Source organism: Salvelinus sp. IW2-2015, linkage group LG19 (genome assembly GCF_002910315.2).
Source record: "Salvelinus sp. IW2-2015 linkage group LG19, ASM291031v2, whole genome shotgun sequence".
Classification (NCBI taxonomy): domain Eukaryota; kingdom Metazoa; phylum Chordata; class Actinopteri; order Salmoniformes; family Salmonidae; genus Salvelinus; species Salvelinus sp. IW2-2015.
In genome coordinates, this window is record NC_036859.1 from 11,403,390 (window position 1) to 11,421,643 (window position 18,254).

Sequence of the window (18,254 nt, forward strand, 5' to 3'; positions counted from 1 at the left end):
ATGGGTACAAAACCTGACGCGCACCAGTAACCCTGTGCACAAGCACTTACAACAAACAATTCCACACAAAGACATGGGGGGAACAGAGGGTTAAATACACAACACTTAATGAGGGAAATGAGAACCAGGTGTGTAGGAAAACAAGACAAAACAAATGGAAAATGAAAAGTGGATTGACGATGGCTAGAAGACCGGTGACGCCGACCGCCAAACGCTGCCTGAACAAGGAGAGGAACCGACTTCGGTGGAAGTCGTGACAATAACAATGAGCTAATGAGGCGCGATTTCGCCTGGCATAGAAAATGTGCTCACTTGTCAGGACACTGTTGTTCAGAGGAGCTAGCAAACAACACAACTAACACAATAACTTAACATTGAAGCTGGAACAACTAGCTAGCTGGAACAACTAACTAGCTAACAACAAACTAGTTGCACTTCGTTTCGTTTCACCTTTTTTCAAATGACATTTCTTTGTTTATATCCATAAAAATTATGCCAGCTGATTCATGATTTCGACTGGCTGAGAAACGCTGCCTGTCTCTCTCGTCCCGACTCCTGACACGTTCATTAATATGGAGATCGAATTTGAATATTGAAACAATGTTGAAAATGTCGAGGGACAGACAGCAAGGTTTATACAAATCTTTGCTGTTGAAAACGAAATGTTAGTCTAAAAGAAATGTGAGATAATGTCTAGATGCTTTTCATAGCCGTTGTGGAGATCAAGTTTATAAATTGCTTGGCTGGGCTGATGAGACAGTGGATTGTGCAGTCAGATTGAACAGAGTGAATAGGCATTTTAACCTCATAGATTTAGCCGGTGGTAACTTGTGGAATAGACACTGGCTGGAATGCGATTTTAACCAATCAGCATTCAGAATTAGACCCACCCGTTATATAAATAGTGAATAATCAATCCAATTTCATCATGAAAAGGTGAGACAGATCAGATCTTTTTCATGGAGTATGTTGGTTTAAAATAGCCTCATTAGCCTCCCCCTGACTCCCTCCTACACTGCAGTGCACCCTTGGTCTGCTTTTCAGAGCAAGACATTTCCTCTGATACACTGCCCATGAGACATTATGTTACCTGGCTGAGAGAGAGAGGTGTATTCTATCAAACAAACGTAACAATGCCTCTTTAATCTTTCATATCTAGGGATGCCAGGGTATAGCGTACATACCATACGATGATTTCATGTTGAAAAAGCACTATAATTGATTACTTTGTTCAGTGTGATGGTAATGGCGCAAGTCTGTGAGACAACTGTATTTCCTAGAAAATAATATATTTAGTGCTTCTAAAACAAAATGTATATAGAAAAATACATAGCAGAATATTAAAAGTCTGGGTGTGAGACAAGGCTACAGTGCAATACAGTGAAATCCAGACAATTGAGAGCTGAAGAAAAATATATGTGAAATAAAACTCAAAACTCAAAACAGAGACACAAAAGCTTGTAGTTGCAAAATCACAGATAAATGAATTTGCCTGGCTCAGAGAAGCTGTCAGTCTCGTCAAGTTCTTTCTCATATGGCACATTGAAGATTTTTTAAAAGACACAGAAACATTGTTGCACAGGTTGGAGAGGCAGGCAGCAAGGTTTAGACAAACAACAACTGTTGCAAACCAAATGCTATGGGGAAATATTGTCTAGACACTTTTTTTCCAGGGGAGATGAAGTTTATGAATTGTGGTACATTTATGGTTCAGCATGTGGCACAAATCCCATTCAAGTCATGGGACCGATATTTACTGGACACAGCACTTAGCCGTGGTATATTGGCCATATACCACAAACACCTGAGGTGTCTTATTGCTATTATAAACTGGTTACCAATGTAATTAGAGCAGTGAAAATAAATGTTTTGTCATAACCGTGGTATACGATCTGATATAACACGGCTGTCAGCCAATCAGCATTCAGGGCTCAAAATGTTACATTTCGCAAAAAAATATATAAATCTTATTCTGTATTTTTCTGTCATTAATTGTAAATAACATCATGAGAATGTGTAGCGTCATACAGAAATGTTGAGAGAGACCCATTGGAACGTCATACCTGGTGACCCGCTTACCTGAGAGAATACATGAGAATTTACCCCAATGGTCCTCCCTACGGATGACGTCGGAAATCCCTACCATTTCTCTTGCTTTCCTTCGAGTGCCTCGTATTGTTGAGATACACAGCCTGGAGAGGAGGAGCTGTCAAACTTACAAGTAAAGGAAAAGTCCTTCAGTTGACGCCAGCTCACAGTTTTACTGTAAAGTTAGTTGAATTGTATACGTAATTAGTATGGACTGACACGTTTTCATTCGGAGAGGAAGAATGAAGACGAGTTTAAAAAATACCATGGCTACACAGTTTCAAGTCTGGATCATTTTCAACTCTTTGGTCTCCTTGGTCTCGTGTGCTTTACCGGAAAAGAAAGGTAAGACAACGAACTTTGATGTGCTTATATTAGATTATTTTACTGAACATTTTTTGGTATCCTAGTTGCTTTTCTTTAAATTATCAACGAAAGTTTAGGTATTTCACTGCCGTGAGCTCAATACGAACTCTCACAGATGTGGAAACTCCAGACAGCCTGCGTGGGAAAGAATCCAGGAGAGAATAACTCTTCCTGGTTATTACTTGTCTGAGACTATGTAGCACACTTGTGAAAAAATAGTTAACTCACAGTGTATTATTCTTGTATAGAAAGATCGATGATATACTTTCATAGTAGCGTAGGTCCTGTTTGATGTGCCAAGTAACACAGGCATGGACCAATAGACCACTACAGCGCGAACTTACAGTACGCCTTCCATGCGAAACGAAGCCGTAACCAACGCACCAGAATATTCACTCCGTTGATGATGCCCGGGAATGGAGGAGAGTTGTTTCGTAATGGCTTCCACGGTACCAGACTTTGAATAGCAACATACACTGAGTGTACAACACATTAGTAACACCTTCATAATATTGAGTTGCACTTGCTTTATCCTCAGAACAGCCTCAATTCGTTGGGGCATAGACTCTAAAAGGTGTGGAATGCTTTCCACTGGGATGCTGGCCCATGTTGACAAACTCCATGCTTCCCACAGTTGTCAAGTTGGCTGGATGACTTTTGGTTGGTGGACCATTCATGATATGCACTGGAAACGGTTGAGCATGAAAAATCCACCAGCTTTGCAGTTCTTGAGACACTCAAAGTGGTCCGCCTGGCACCTACTACCATACTTTAAAAGGCACTTAAATCTTTTGTCTTTTTCATTCACCCTCTGAATGGCACCCATACACAATCCATGTCTCAATTGTCTCAAGGCTTAAAAATCCTTCTTTAACCGGTCTCCTCCCCTTCATCTACACTGATTGAAGTGGATTTAACAGGTGACATCAATAAGGGATCATAGCTTTCACCTGGTCAGTCTATGGYTTGGAAAGAGCAGGTGTTCCTATTGTTTTGTAACCTCCGTGTACAAGTTGGAGAACATCCTTTTGCATAGTATACATCATTTACGTACGTAAAGGACAAATCCAATTTCACTTTAAAATGTATGTAGAACAAAAACCAACGATTGAAAGAAAAGTTCAACCGTACAACTCATGCACAAGACAAGGCCTGCCTTTAACAACAGAAAATTGTACAAGAAACAGTGCAGATCCAAAATTTGGCAACAGAATGACGGCACAAACAGCACAAACCGTCATTCTGTTACCAAACGTATAATCAACAGATAATCTGTTTAATTGATGTATGAAACAGGTTTACTGTAGAGAAAACAGTGAAGGTCTTTCTCTTGGCCTTGTTCTAAAGGTCGTGAATGTACAGGGTTATTGTTAACTAGACACAAGTGGAGCTGTTATGTCTGCTACTCTAAACTATTTCATTTGTCTGTGTTCTTCAACCATTGTAGATGTTATTTTAACCATAGTACAATTGTAATGATTCTAAAGTAGACAAATGAGTTCAGTTGCATGGCACATTGAAGGTGTTTTTTGGTTTGTGGGCCTTTCCCTACAACCCTCAAACTCAACTCTGGACCTCGAAGCCAGTTCCACTGCTTTAAAAAAAAATGTTCCCCTCTAATCAGGGACTGATTTAGACCTTGGACACCAGGTAGGTGCAATTAATTATCAGGTAAAATAATTTACCTCCGGACCTCGTAGGGTAAGAGTTGAATAGCCCTGCCCTACAACATGTACGACTTCTGACACCAATTTAGTTTGCTTCCTCAGTAAGCATGAATAAACTAAGTAAACAGAAGCTTTGAGAGGCAGAGTAAACCAGGAGGACAAGCACCCAGTGAACTATATGTCATCCCTCAGCTGACAAGAAGGCAAATGTAGTCTTTTGTGGTGGCAATGTCGTGGAAAAAAATCTTTACGGAGATCAAAACATTTATGTTTCATTTTAGTAATGTAGGCTAGCTAGCAGATGTTATTATTATTAGATGTTATGATTTACAATAAGTGGCACTCAAACTAAGAGGACAAAAACAACAACATCAATAATGCAGACATGTTAGCAGTAATCACAGTGCTTGGATAAAAGAGTAAGATTCAATGTTCAAAAACATCCTCATCCAAAAAGTGTGTCCTAATGTGCAGAATTCAAGTCTATTATATTTGTACAACACTGGTTTGTTTATTCACATCAAGCCAGTTAGAACAGAAGAGAATGGTGGAATGACTCCATATCTCCCAGGAGAGGCAGGTGTAAGAAGGTGGCCCCTGGGGAGCCTCTTTAAGCCTTCATAACCTTTAGTTCCGTTGTTCATTCATCATCATCAAGTCTTATTATCATGTCCCCCAACACCACTGTAGCAGATAACAATCACAGCTTTCCAACCAATGCTCCCTACAGAGTCCCTACAAACCGTGGTCCCTGACTAGAACCTACAAACCATTCTCCCTACAGAGTCCCTACAAACCGTGGTCCCTGACTAGACTACAAACCATTCTCCCTACAGAGTCCCTACAAACCGTGGTCCCTGACTAGAACCTACAAACCATTCTCCCTACAGAGTCCCTACAAACCGTCGTCCCTACTGAGTCCCTACAGAGTTAACAAGTGCAACAGGTTTTATCAGCCTGTTCTAGCAAGTTCTTCACCCAGTCCCAGCCAGTGTTCACAGAATCATAACAAGTCAGGCGTGTTTGTGAGCCAAAAGACAGATTTCCTAAATATTTCAGAGCAGCTAAACAAACCGGAAGGCGCACATTGGCACCCTGTTGTAAAAGAAGTGAAACGACCCTAAATAAGGCTTTTAGAGAGTCAGTAGTTGCCTGACTGGAGAGTTWGTCTTTTTAAGTTTCAGTACACAGAACGTGAGTTTAAAAAGCTGGCGATGCATAGAATTTTGCAGAATTTCAAGCCYTGTCATAGAGTGATTCCTCCTAAAACCAGACAAAAAAAAGACCATGATTTGGGGTATTTTCACAAAATGGAATCCATACAATAGTCCTTTGGAGGAAGGATTGTTGACATACACTGCATTCGGAAAGTACCAAACATTGTGCGAAATTACCGTATGATATAGTCTGTTCATTTAACATCATTCTCCTCATTTTGGCTGATTTCAGAACAGCCATCTGAAATGTTACAGCTATGTCTCATAAAAGTAATTGAGAGGTTTKGATTGGAAAGGTATTTGGTATTTCGCTAGGATCCCCATTAGCAGGTTGTGATAGCAGCAGCTACTCTTCCTGGGGTCCACACGAAACATGAAACATGTAATAATACTGAGCATTAATAGACGAGCACAGCTCAAGGACAGAACTGCATACATTTCAAACGTCACACACATAGCCTACATATTATCAGTACATCCACACAAAATATCTTGGTCAATTAGGGGAGAGGCGTCGTGCCGTGAGGTGTCGCTTAATCTGTTTTTTAAACCAGGTTTGCTGTTCACTGAGTGTCGGCTAATTTTATGCAATTCTACACATCTTGCCATGGCTTATGCCGTGTTCTTATGCTATCTAGGTGACTCAACATTATAGCAAAATCAATGTGGGCCCCGTACCATGATATTTTTGCAATCTTAGAGATGATCTTATATAAAAAAATACTGTATATAGCTCCATTATATTTTCTATATACTTTATCTGGTTTTAAGTTTACACTGAACTTTGTCACACAAATTGTCACACAAAAATACGTGCCGGCTCGCCACTGCTAAATGGGTATAGGGGAAACACTGGGTGGGAGAAAACCACTAACACAACCCCACAGTACTGTTCTTCCTACATAAGTGACAATAAGAAGGACTGAAAGTCCTGCCTGAGTTTGCTCTGGGGATGTGAATGCATTTAGTAGATGTTGTTATCCTGTATGCATGGGGATCATCAAGGCAAAGCAGTGGGCTACTGGGCTCCCTCTGTCCTTGTTGAGCTGAATTGGAGATTTGATAATGCACTTAGCAGCGATTAACCATCTCCCACAGGAAGTAGGGCCTGTCAGCTGTGTCAGTCCTACTGTGACAGCCAAGCGGCCTGGCTACCCGCTTAGTGGTTGTGGTGGGATTCAGGTATAACTAGTGTTGAGAGAGATCTTCTAGTGTTCCTCCCTGCAAGTTGGCACTAGCCTGGTTCCAGATCAGTTTGTACTGTCTTGCCGACTCTATTGCTGTCATTGTCACGCCAAACAGGCTACGTTGGCGCAGCCTTTCCCCTAATCAACAWCCATGGTCTCTAGCCAAGGTCCTTCCTAATACAATATTTGGTGAAAAAGATCTTCTGAATGATCTGAGAGATCTTCTCATGTTCCTTCCTGCACTTCATTGGTATTAACGATTATAAACGGTCGTCTTCTGTGAGAGGACGTCAATAGAACCCATAGAATTATCATCATCCACCCGGAAGCAATCATTTCAGCAATTATACATTACCGGGCTCGGATGCATTTCAGTCAGTGTGTCTTCCAGTGGATCTATATTTGGAGAATTCCATACTGGTTAAGATGATTATTTGTTAAGTCMTTAACAGTTTTTGATCGGTAGAAAGGACACATTGAAAAACATCGGCATTTTCAGATGGTTGACATTTTCTTATTGCAGACAGTCCTATATTTTCAATGTGTCATTTCATCACCCCTCCCCACCCCAAGCTGTCAGAGAGAGAGAAGAGATATGGAGGGTAGTAGTGTTCCCTTCAGCAAAATTCTGCTATTCCCAGTTAATAGGTGACTGGAGCTCTTGTATGGCTGTGTGTCTAGGCAGTGAGTGAGATGTGTAGGAATACATCCAGTTCAAGTGCAACAAACCAAACTGCTATCTTTCCATTATGCTGTGTGAGAAGTATAGTCAGACTGTAGTGTATCTCCTCTATTCTTGTAGAAGAAAATAGGACATAAAGGCTCAGGAGGCACTGCAGGTGAAAGATTATGTTCAGGTCTGACCTGAGGAAGACCTAAGGGGCGACATATTGTCAATAAAGCATAGATTGCGTGGTGCTTACTACTAGCCTATTTATTTTTTGCCACTTAACTCCTATACTATTTTTCCACACCTTATACGATCTTATCTCAGTGCCACTGCACYGTACCAGAATCCTTAGAATCCAGCCATCATCCATTGTTTTCCATCATTTCACAAAACGCATTCCTTTTCTTTTAATATCGTCGTCGTGAGTGAAATATAGATTACAACACTTTAGTAGCCCCAGAAACAGCCTGGCTGTTCATTAGAATCAAAGAGGTGCTTGCCTGGATATTGTAGCCGCTCTGACAGACCTGGGTTCAAACAGTATTGGTTGGCCATAAAATATTTTGAGTGTTTGATCCCTTTGAGTGTTTGATCAGTGCCAGATACAAAGGGTTTGCACTTTTGGTACTATCCCGTTGTTTCCATTGCGCCAGGCGAGCTCAGTCAAGTGCAGCTAAAGTGCTTGAAAGAAAACAAATACTATTTGAACCCAGGTGTGCTCTCTGATGACCTTCCCAGATTTCTCATCTGCTCAAGCCATTGTTGTGTATATGGCTTCTGGAGCATGGCCATGAGAGCTAACTGCTGCCTGGAGGGAAACCAACTCTCCCTCTCTGCTTCTCTCTTTGATAAACTGCTCTACCTCAGAGTGGCAGAGAGAGATTTCATTTGGCGAGACGAGTACAGTTTCACAGAGGTACAATGGTGGCTTTGTAGATTGCAGGTATCCAGGAAGGAACACTGATACCTCTGCTGAGGACTCTGATCTATGGCCGACATGAGCAGGGGCACCCAGCTGTGGTTCAAGGCCATATCTGGTCTTGAAGTGCTGTTAGAAATATCACCACATGTGTCTTCATAAGCTGAGGCYACAGGAGCCCATTGTTATGGCCTGATTTCCATTCTGTCATTAGGACACCATTATTTCCAGCTTGTTATCATTATTCTGGCTTCTGTCCATTTTTGCCTTCAAGGAAATGAATCAATACGTGTCATGATAAGCAGGTCCAGAGCTGTTAGGCATACCAGATGGTAGGGGTGTGAACTAACTTTTAAATGACATTGGGACCCTTAAATGTCATGAACAGTCAATCATGTTTTTCATGAAATTGGTTGATATTTAGATGAAACCAGGTCAAAGTATGATGGCAAAAGTATGAAAAATGACTGTTGCTTCTACATTGATGAAGTTTGATCATAAAGTTACTGGTCCCCTCTGTAACTGACAGTTAACCTGTCTGTCAGGGAGCTGGAGGGAGATACACCCTCCTCCATGTCAAACACTTGGATTCAGGAGGCGGGATTACTAACGGAATAGGGTGACATCACCCTAACTCTCATTTTAATACACTAATGGTAACACGATATTCTCTTATTTAATTTAAATAAATACTGCCAACATCGGAGAAGGCATGTTTGCGGAGGGGTATGGTTTATATAGCTAGATGGCTACTCTCCTGGTGCCTAAATTTGACTGTAGGGTGTCATCAAATTCAATGAACCATGTACACTATTCATYTATGGCAAAGATACTTATGTCTCCCCTTTCATCTGTGTCTGGTGTTAGCTMGTTACTGGATAGCTAGTTCTTCAGCCAGCATGGAACAAAAGGGGGGGAAGGGTTGTTCACAACTCTGAYACAGTTGTCAKGTTAACACATCTGTAGGTGCTGCTGTGAACCGCATCACAAGAGACATGCCAAATGGGAGACGTACAGTACCAGTCAAAAGTTTGTACACACCTACTCATTCAAAGGTTTTTCTTTATTTTTTTATATTTTCTACATTGTAGAATAATAGTGAAGACATAAAAACTATGAAAAGGCACACGGAATCATGTAGTAACCAAAAAAGTGTTGAACAAATCGAAAAATATTTTATATTTTGTATTGTTCAAAGTAGCCACCCTTTGCCTTGATGACAGCTTTGCACATTCTTGACATTCTCTCAACCGGCTTCACGAGGTAGTCATGCATTTCAATTAATGGGTGTGCCTTGTTAAAAGTTAATTTGTGGAATTTATTTCCTTAATGCATTTGAGCCAATCAGTTGTGTTGTGACAAGGTATGTGGTGTACAGAAGATAGCCCTATTTGGTAAAAGACCAAGTCCATATTATGGCAAGAACAGCTCAAATAAGCAAAGAAAAATGACAGTCCATCATTACTTTAAGACATGAAGGTCAGTCGATCCAGAAAATTTCAAGAACTTTCTTCAAGTGCAGTCGCAAAAACCACCAAGCGCTATGACGAAACTATCTCTCATGAGGACCGCCACACGAAAGGAAGACCCAGAGGTTAAGTTCATTAGAGTTAACTGCACCTCAGATTGCAGCCCAAATAAATGCTTCACCGAGTTCAAGTAACAGACACATCTCAACATCAAGTGTTCAGAGGAGACTGCGTGAATCAGGCCTTCATGGTCAAATTGCAGCAAAGAAACCACTACTAAAGGACACTAATAATAAGAAGAGACTTGCTTGGGCCATGAAACATCAGCAATGGACATGGACATTAGACCTTTGGAAATCTCTTTGAGCCCAAATGTGAGATTTTTGGATCCAACCAACGTGTCTTTGTGAGATGCAGAGTAGGTGAACGGATGATCTCGGGGAGGGACCTACCTGAATTTGTCAAATAGAAACTCGTTTTAGTTCTGTTTTACAATTGTTTGGACTAATGATTCCACCCTTGCTCTTTCTCTTCGCTAATGATGTGAGTGTGTTCAGTCTTTGGTCTGTTGCATGTAGAATATCCTAGCCTATTCATTGATCATAGGCTCTGCTTTACTGAAGTTGCGAGACATTGCAAGCCAAGAAATTGCAAGATGCATCATTCCATTAGGACATACAGCTTTTGATTGCCAATAGATAGGCCTAGTGCACGGTTCTGACTGTCTGCCTGGTGGCCGACCTGCCTATACTGTGCCCCTCCCCTCTCTCTCCGTCCCTCGCTAGCTCACTATGAAAGATGCAAGAGTTTGTGTTCTAATAAACTAACTAATAAATCTCCATTCCAAAAATACTGAATCTTAACCTAGCGGAATCGAATCTTGACACTCAGAAATGGGAGTCGACACCAGGAGTTGACGTACAAGGAGTCGAGGAATTAACAGTTGGAAAAATGGCAGAGAAAGGCAAGCGACAGCAATGAAGTCCTGTATGGCAATACTTTGAGAAGTTCAATGAGAAGGAAATGCAAACTTTGCGAGGTGGAATTGAGGTTGGCCTAAAGTAATGGTAGTACAGGTGCAATGCTTAACCATCTGAAAGGGACGCACCGTGAGACCCAAACCATTGCTGGAAGCAGAACAGCTGCATTGTTAATTCACATGGAATTTAATGCATTTTTCTTTTAGTTCAATGGGAAACCGATAAAACAATGGCAGTTTAAACATCAAGGAATGTTTTCCATTTGTCACCCCCTACCAGATGGTCAGCAGTGATTTCAGTGATATATTATTCAGTTCATATAAGGAAATCAGTCAAGAAATAAATTCTATGGATTTCACATGACTGGGAATACAGATATGCATCTGTTGGTCACAGATACCTTTTAAAAAATAGGTAGGGGSGTGGATCAGAAAACCAGTCAGCATCTGCTGTGACCACAATTTGCCTCATGCAGCGTTACACATCTCCTTCTCATAGAGTTGATCAGGCTGTTGATTGTGGCCTGTGGAATGTTGTCCCACTCCTCTTCAAAGGCTGTGCGAAGTTGGTGGATATTGGCAGGAACTGGAACACGCTGTCATACACGTCGATCCAGAGCATTCCAAACATGCTCAATGGGTGACATGTCTGGTGAGTATGCAGGCCATGGAAGAACTGGGACATTTTCAGCTTCCAGGAATTGTGTACAGATCCATGTGACATGCGGCCGTGCATTATCATGCTGAAACATAGTGATGATTGCGGATGAATGGCACGACAATGGGTTTCAGGATCTCGTCACGGTATCTCTGTGAATTGAAATTGCCATTGATACAATGTAATTCAGTTCATTGTCCGTAGCTTATGCCTGCCCATACCATAACCCCACCACCACCATGGGGCACTCTGTTCCCAACATTGACATCAGCAAACCGCTCGCCCACACGACGCCATACACGCTGTCTGCCATCTGCCCGGTACAGTTGACACTGGAATTCATCCGTGAAGAGCACACTTCTCCAGCGTGCCAGTGGCCATCGAAGGTGAGCATTTGCCCACTGAAGACAGTTACGACGCCGAACTGCAGTCAAGTCAAGACTCTGGTAAGGACAACAAGCACGCAGATGGGCTTCCCTGAGACCGTTTCTGAGTTTGTGTAGAAATTCTTTGGTTGTGCAAACCCACAGTAATCATCAGCTGTCCGGGTGGCTGTTCTCAGATGATCCCGCAGGTGAAGAAACCAGATGTGGAGGTCATGGCCTGGCTTAGTTACACATGGTCTGCGGTTGTGAGGCCGGTTGGACGTACTGCCAAATTCTCTAAAATGMCGTTGGAGGCAGCTTATGCTTTATTACAGACAGAAATACTCCTCAGCGCCAAAACTTGAGACATATGTGACATTGTGCTGTGTGACAAAACTGCACWTTGGAGAGTGGCCTTTTATTGTCCCCAGCACAAGGTGCACCTGTGTAATGATCMTGTTGTTTAATCAGCTTCCACACCTGTTAGGTGGATGGATTATCTTGGCAAAGGAGAAATGCTCATTAAGAGGGATGTAAACACATCTGAGAGAAATAAGCTTTTTGTGGATATGGAACATTTCTGTCATCTTTTATTTCAGCTCATAAAACATGGGACCAACACTTTACATGTTGCGTTTATATTTTTGTTCAGTGTAGATATGCTTTGGAGAAGGGGCTTTGTCTGCATGTAGTTACTAGAGTTGGGCGATATGGACAAAAATACATATCGCGATAAATTGTCTGAATTGATGCGATAACGATAAATGGAACAATACGTTTATAACATTAATGTGCATCAAATAAATTGTTTTATTATCCTTTAAACTACTACTACTAGTTTTATGGTTGTAGCCATCAATTGTCTCATTAATCATCACCCATATTACAAAACATATTTCATTTTAAACTTCACATCTCTCTAGTATAGGCTACTTATCGCATTGAATGATATCAGCAAAATGCCTGGGATAAGTGATCGGTATGGTCGGTATCGATCATTTTTGGTTTATTGTCCCAGCACTAGTAGTTATTCATTGAGGTGATTTCAATCCTTTGTATGTACATGGTAACAGAGTAATGGAGTGCTTTTATAGCCTTTCTATGATCCAGTGGGTCATCTGTGGCTGTGTGAGAGGCTCCAGTGGAAAGAGACGCAGGAATTTAGGCTGGGAAAATGAGCTAAAGGCCCTGCTGCTATCTTACCATCTCAACAGGTGCAGGCCAGGAAAACAGTGTACCAGGAAAACAGCCCATTGCTCACTTGAGTTCTGCGACCCCTTATACTGATTGCGATGAAGCCATATTATACTAATAAAAAAAGTTGATCAGATAACACAGATTGTGAATTAAATGCTTTGACTGAGTATTTTTCTTCCCCATAAGCAAAATCACTGTCAACATCCTTTATTTTATTGAGGCAGGTTATCACAGTATGATTGCGTGCAATTATGTTTTTTCTCTCCAAATATTTCGATTAGTAAGGTTAAAGCACACAGATAACCTAAATATTTTGTATGTTTTTGCATAATCTATAAACTATGCATATGCTGTAACAGTTTAAGTATATAGCAGCACACAGCTATTCAAATATTGAACTGCAATAATGGCACAAAGATTGGCAGTTGTTCTTCTATGTTGTAAAAGTTAAAAGACCAGAGGCCTAAGTACAAAAGGGGTTTTATGTAATACTATATAGATGTCAGCTAATCGAAAACTTAAAGAACTCACTTCCAGTTCCTTGCTTGTTTTTTGGCTGTTTGGTTGGCTAGTAGGCAAATTAATGTGTTTTCTACCGTGGCCTAGGTCTCAGTCCTGTGGGTCCTTCTCTCTCTCTCTCTCTCTCTCCTCTCTCTCTCTCTCTCTCTCTCCTCTCTCTCTCTCCTCTCTCTCTCTCTTCTCTCTCTCTCTCTCTCTCTCTCTCTCTCTCTCTCTCTCTCTCTCTCTCTCTCTCTCTCCTCTCTCTCTCTTCTCTCTCTCTTCTCTCTCTCTCTCTCTCTCTCTCTCTCTCTCTCTCTCTCTCTCTCTCTCTCTCTCTCTCTCTCTCTCTCTCTTCTCTCTCTCTCCTCTCTCTCTCTCTCTCTCTCTCTCACACACACACACACACGTTCACTCTTTCACACGCTCTCTCTCTCTCACACTCTCTCTCCTCGTGACTGGAATCTTTCTTCTCTGTCAACCAAAAAAGGATGATGTTAACACCTGAAAATCAAAGATACACATACAACCTTCAGAAAAACAGGGTCAGATTCTTGACATTTGGTTTGGAATATTGCCACATTTCCGTGCTATCCCTCAGTTGCCTATCATAGTCTTTTCTTTCATCTTCATACACTCCCTAACACATTGCATCATATTTAGATACCAGAGCCTGGAATTTCTCGTTTTCTCATCATTCGAGGTGTGGTAACTTCAGTAACGACCCTTGGGTCTTTAAGCAGAACATTTCTGTGGAATAKGACTTGCACAAAAAGGATTCCCCCATTGGGAAGAGAACAATAGCTCCACAAACAAAACAAGTTGTCTTCGCTTCCCAAAACCGTCCTTGGGGTTGGATCAAGGGAGGTGGCTGTCGGATTTCAATAATGGGTGCGCTTTCCTAATACCAATACCTACATTTTAGCCTCTTCCTTTGTGGTCCTCCCATCAGTCTAATAAACAACATGGTTATATTAAAGCTCTATATGAGTCATATGTTTGTTTCAGACCCCTTGACTTTTTCCACATTTCGTTATGTTACAGCCTTATTCTAAAATTGATTAAATAAAAAATGGTCCTCATCAATCTACACACAATAGCCCATAATTACAAAGCTAAAACAGTTTTTCAGACATTTTTGCAAATGTATTAGAAATAACGTACAGAAATACTTTTTACATAAGTATTCAGACCCTTTGCTATATGACTGGAAATTGAGCTCAGGTGCATCCTGTTTCCATTGATCATCCTTGAGATGTTTCTACAACTTGATTGGAGTCCAACTGTGGTAAATTCAATTGATTGGGCATGATTTGGGGAGGCATACACCTGTCTATATAAGATCCCACAGTTGACAGTGCATGTCAGAGCAAAAACCAAGCCATGAGGTCGAAGGAATTGTCCGTAGAGCTCTGAAACAGGATTGTGTCAAGGCACAGATCTGGGGAAGGGTACCAAGGTCTCCAAGAACACAATGGCCTCCCTCATTCTTAAATGGAAGAAGATTGGAACCACCAATACTTTTCCTAGTGCTGGCCTCCCGGCCAAACTGAGCTATAGGGGGAGAAGGGCCTTGGTCAGTGAGGTAAGCAAGAACCCGATGGTCACTCTGACAGAGCTCCAGAGTTCCTCTGTGAAGATGGGATATCCTTCCAGAAGGACAAACATCTCGGCAGCACTTCACCAATCAGGCTTGTATGGTAGTGGCTTCGGAACAAGTCGCTGAATGTCCTTGAATGGCCCAGCCAGAGCCCAGACTTGAACCCGATCGAACATCTCTGGAGAGACCTAAAAATAGCTGGGTCTGAATACTTATGTAAATGTAATATTTCATTAATATATATTAATGGGGCGGCAGGTAGCCTAGTGGTTAGAGTGTTAGACTAGTAACCAAAATGTTGCAAGATCGAATCCCCGAACTGACAAGGTAAAAATCTGTCATTCTGCCCCTGAACAAGGCAGTTAACCCACTGTTCCTAGGCTGATATTGAAATTAAGAATGTATTCTTAACTGACTTGCCTAGTTAAGTAAAGGTTAAAAAAATATATATCTATAATTTTTTTGGTGCTAATATAAAAAAAAAAAACGTTTTAGCTTTTTCATTATGGGGTATTGTGTGTAGATTGATGAGGGGAAAAAATATTTAATCCTTTGTAGAATAAGGCTGTAATGTAACAAAATGTTGAAAAAGTCTAGGTGTCAGAATACTTTCCCGAAAGCACTGTATATAGTTAATTTGTCCGCTTGTACATGTACATTCATATTCTCCATATGTTCTGAATCTATAATTATTGAGATTCAGCATGTTTGCCTTCTAATTTCCTCTGAGTTGTAGATCGAGGCTTGTTTTATGATATCCTGATTTTGAGGAATTCCTATTCACTATATAATGCACTGCTTTTGGTTAGAACCTCGTCTGTCTGTCTGTCCGTCTGTCTGTCTGTCTGTGTGGTTCAATTTTTGGCCCCCCAAAATATTTTATGTAGTAATTTGAGATTTTCCCCTGGTGTCAGACAGATACATGTTGGTCTCTGTTGTAATGTGTATATATGACATGTGACCTGTGATTTGTCAACCTGAGTCTGACTGCTGTAAAGCAGATGTGATTTTCCACACCTGAGGCACTTTCACACTTACACTGTCTCCCGGAGAGAAAACATTTCCTCGAAACCTCATGTAAGACTAGACTCTAAACCTCATGTAAGACTAGACTCTAAACCTCATGTAAGACTAGACTCTAAACCTCATGTTAAAGGCTTAGAACTCTTAAAACCTCATGTAAGACTAGACTCTAAACCTCATGTAAGACTAGACTCTAAACCTCATGTAAGATAGACTCTAAACCTCATGTAGACTAGACTCTAAACCTCATGTAAGACTAGACTCTAAACCTCATGTAAGGCTAGACTCTAAACCTCATGTAAGACTAGACTCTAAACCTCATGTAAGACTAGACTCTAAACCTCATGTAAGGCTGGACATAAAACACATCGTAGATGATTTATGTGAAGGCACGTGTGTGTGTATTTTAGATAGAAGTACAGGGCAATTCCACGGTAACATGATGCTGAATGATGCTGAGACTCAGATGTTTCACTTTAAAGTGTATGTCAAACAAAAATCTATGTTAACAAGTTTTTAGAAGTCATCCTGGTGCATAGAGTTGTATGGTTTGTTTAACTTTAGTATCATTGTTTTTTGTTTGGCATACATTTTGAGTTTCAGCATCATTCTGTTACTGTGGAATTGCCGTACATCATTTAAAAGTATATACAAATGTACAGTGCATACACTCACCAGACAGTTTATTAGGTGCACCACCACGTTCACGAAAATGGATCGTTCCTACAGACAGTGAGTCACGTGGCTGTGGCTTGCTATAAAAAGCAGGCAGACCGGCATCGAGGCATTCAGTTACTGTTCGATTGAAAGTTAGAATGGGCAAAACGAGTGACCTAAGCAACTTTGAGCGTGGTATGATCATCGGTCCCAGGCACGCCTGATCCAGTATCTCAGAAACGACCACCCTCCTGGGCTTTTCAAGCACGACAGTGTCTAGGGTTTCCCGAGAATGGTGTGACCAAACAAAAAATATCAGCGGCAGTCCTGTGGGAGAAAACAGCTCATTGATGAGAGAGGTCGAAGGAGAACAGCAAGAATCGTGCAAGCTAACAGGCGGTCCACTAACAGACAAATAACTGCGCAGTTCGCAACTTCAACAGTGGTGCGCAGAACGGCATCTAGGAACGCACAACTTATCGATCCTTGTCACGGATATTGCAGCAGACGACCACAACGAGTTCCACTCCTATCAGCTATAAACAAGAAGAAGCGGCTCCAGTGGGCCCGCGATCACCAACACTGGACAACTGAGGAGTGTAAAAGCACCGCCTGGTGTGGAGAAAAGAAATCCTGGTTCCTGTTGCGTCATGCTGATGGCAGAGTCAGGATATGGCGTAAGCATAGTCCATGGACTATGGACCCATCCTGGTGTCAACGCGTGCAGGCTGGTGGCGGTACCACTGTCCAATCTGCAGCAACTGCATGATGCCATCGCATCACCATGGACCAACATCCCTGTGGAACGTTTCCGTCTTGTAGAATCCATGCCCTGAAGAATTCAGGATGTTCTGGAGGCAAAGGTACTAGATGGTTGTATCTAATAAACTGCCAGGTGAGTGTGTGTGTGTGTATACGAATGTACAACTTGCTTGCGAAAGGTAAAATTGTCTTGCCTCAACCCGGTAGAGAGAACTCAAATGTTTTACAAAACCAAGCGAGCAAACAGATTCAGGTGGAAATCCTGTCATGTCTTGTCAGTGAGTTTTCATCGCTTGACTACATGTAACTACAGAATGGCATGTTTTCTCTCCCAATGATGGCAGTGCATGCTTTATTTCAATGGGTGTGGTAAAATAGTTGGTCAAGGCCTATATAACTTTAAATGTTCTACTAAAGCTGCTTTCAGTGCATAGAGCCTGAAAATTTTTGCAGACGAATAGCCATTGTTTGGTCTAAACGTGACAGAATTTTAAACACAACTGATTGTGCTTCCCGCAAGGCCATGGCTGAAGAAAACAACTGAGCCAATAACGTGATATTATTGCCCTTAAGAATTCCACTGTTTCTACTGCAAATACATTTGTCATCTCAGGATACCAACACTGACAGACTTTCAGCCTGGATAACTTTGCATTTTGTAACCCCATCTATCTGCCTGTAAACCGTCAGAAAACCACCGTCAAGTACAGTACTATCACAGTCAACTCCAAATAAAACCAAATGTTAATTGTCACTTGCTTCGTTAACAACAGGTGTAGACTARCAGTAAAATGCTTACTTACGGGTCCTTTCCCAACAATGCAGAGCTAAAGATAAAAGATAAATCAGAATAATACAATAGTGACACAATGAATAAATACACAGCCAGTGTTCCTCTAGAAGTTCCTGTGATGAGAAGAAAAGACGTGCTA

At 41.4% G+C, this 18,254-nt stretch overlaps 1 protein-coding gene across 1 annotated transcript in view; it reads left to right on the top strand.

Annotated features, from left to right (window-relative positions):
* The first annotated feature begins 2,177 nt into the window (after window positions 1–2,177).
* LOC111979429 (epidermal growth factor receptor) overlaps window positions 2,178–18,254 on the top strand; it is a 52,858-nt gene continuing 36,781 nt past the window's right edge. The window contains exon 1 of the mRNA XM_024009963.1: window positions 2,178–2,433. Within this exon, the coding sequence (XP_023865731.1) occupies window positions 2,331–2,433 (103 nt within the window). The 5' untranslated portion in view covers window positions 2,178–2,330. The remainder of the gene's footprint in view (window positions 2,434–18,254) is intronic.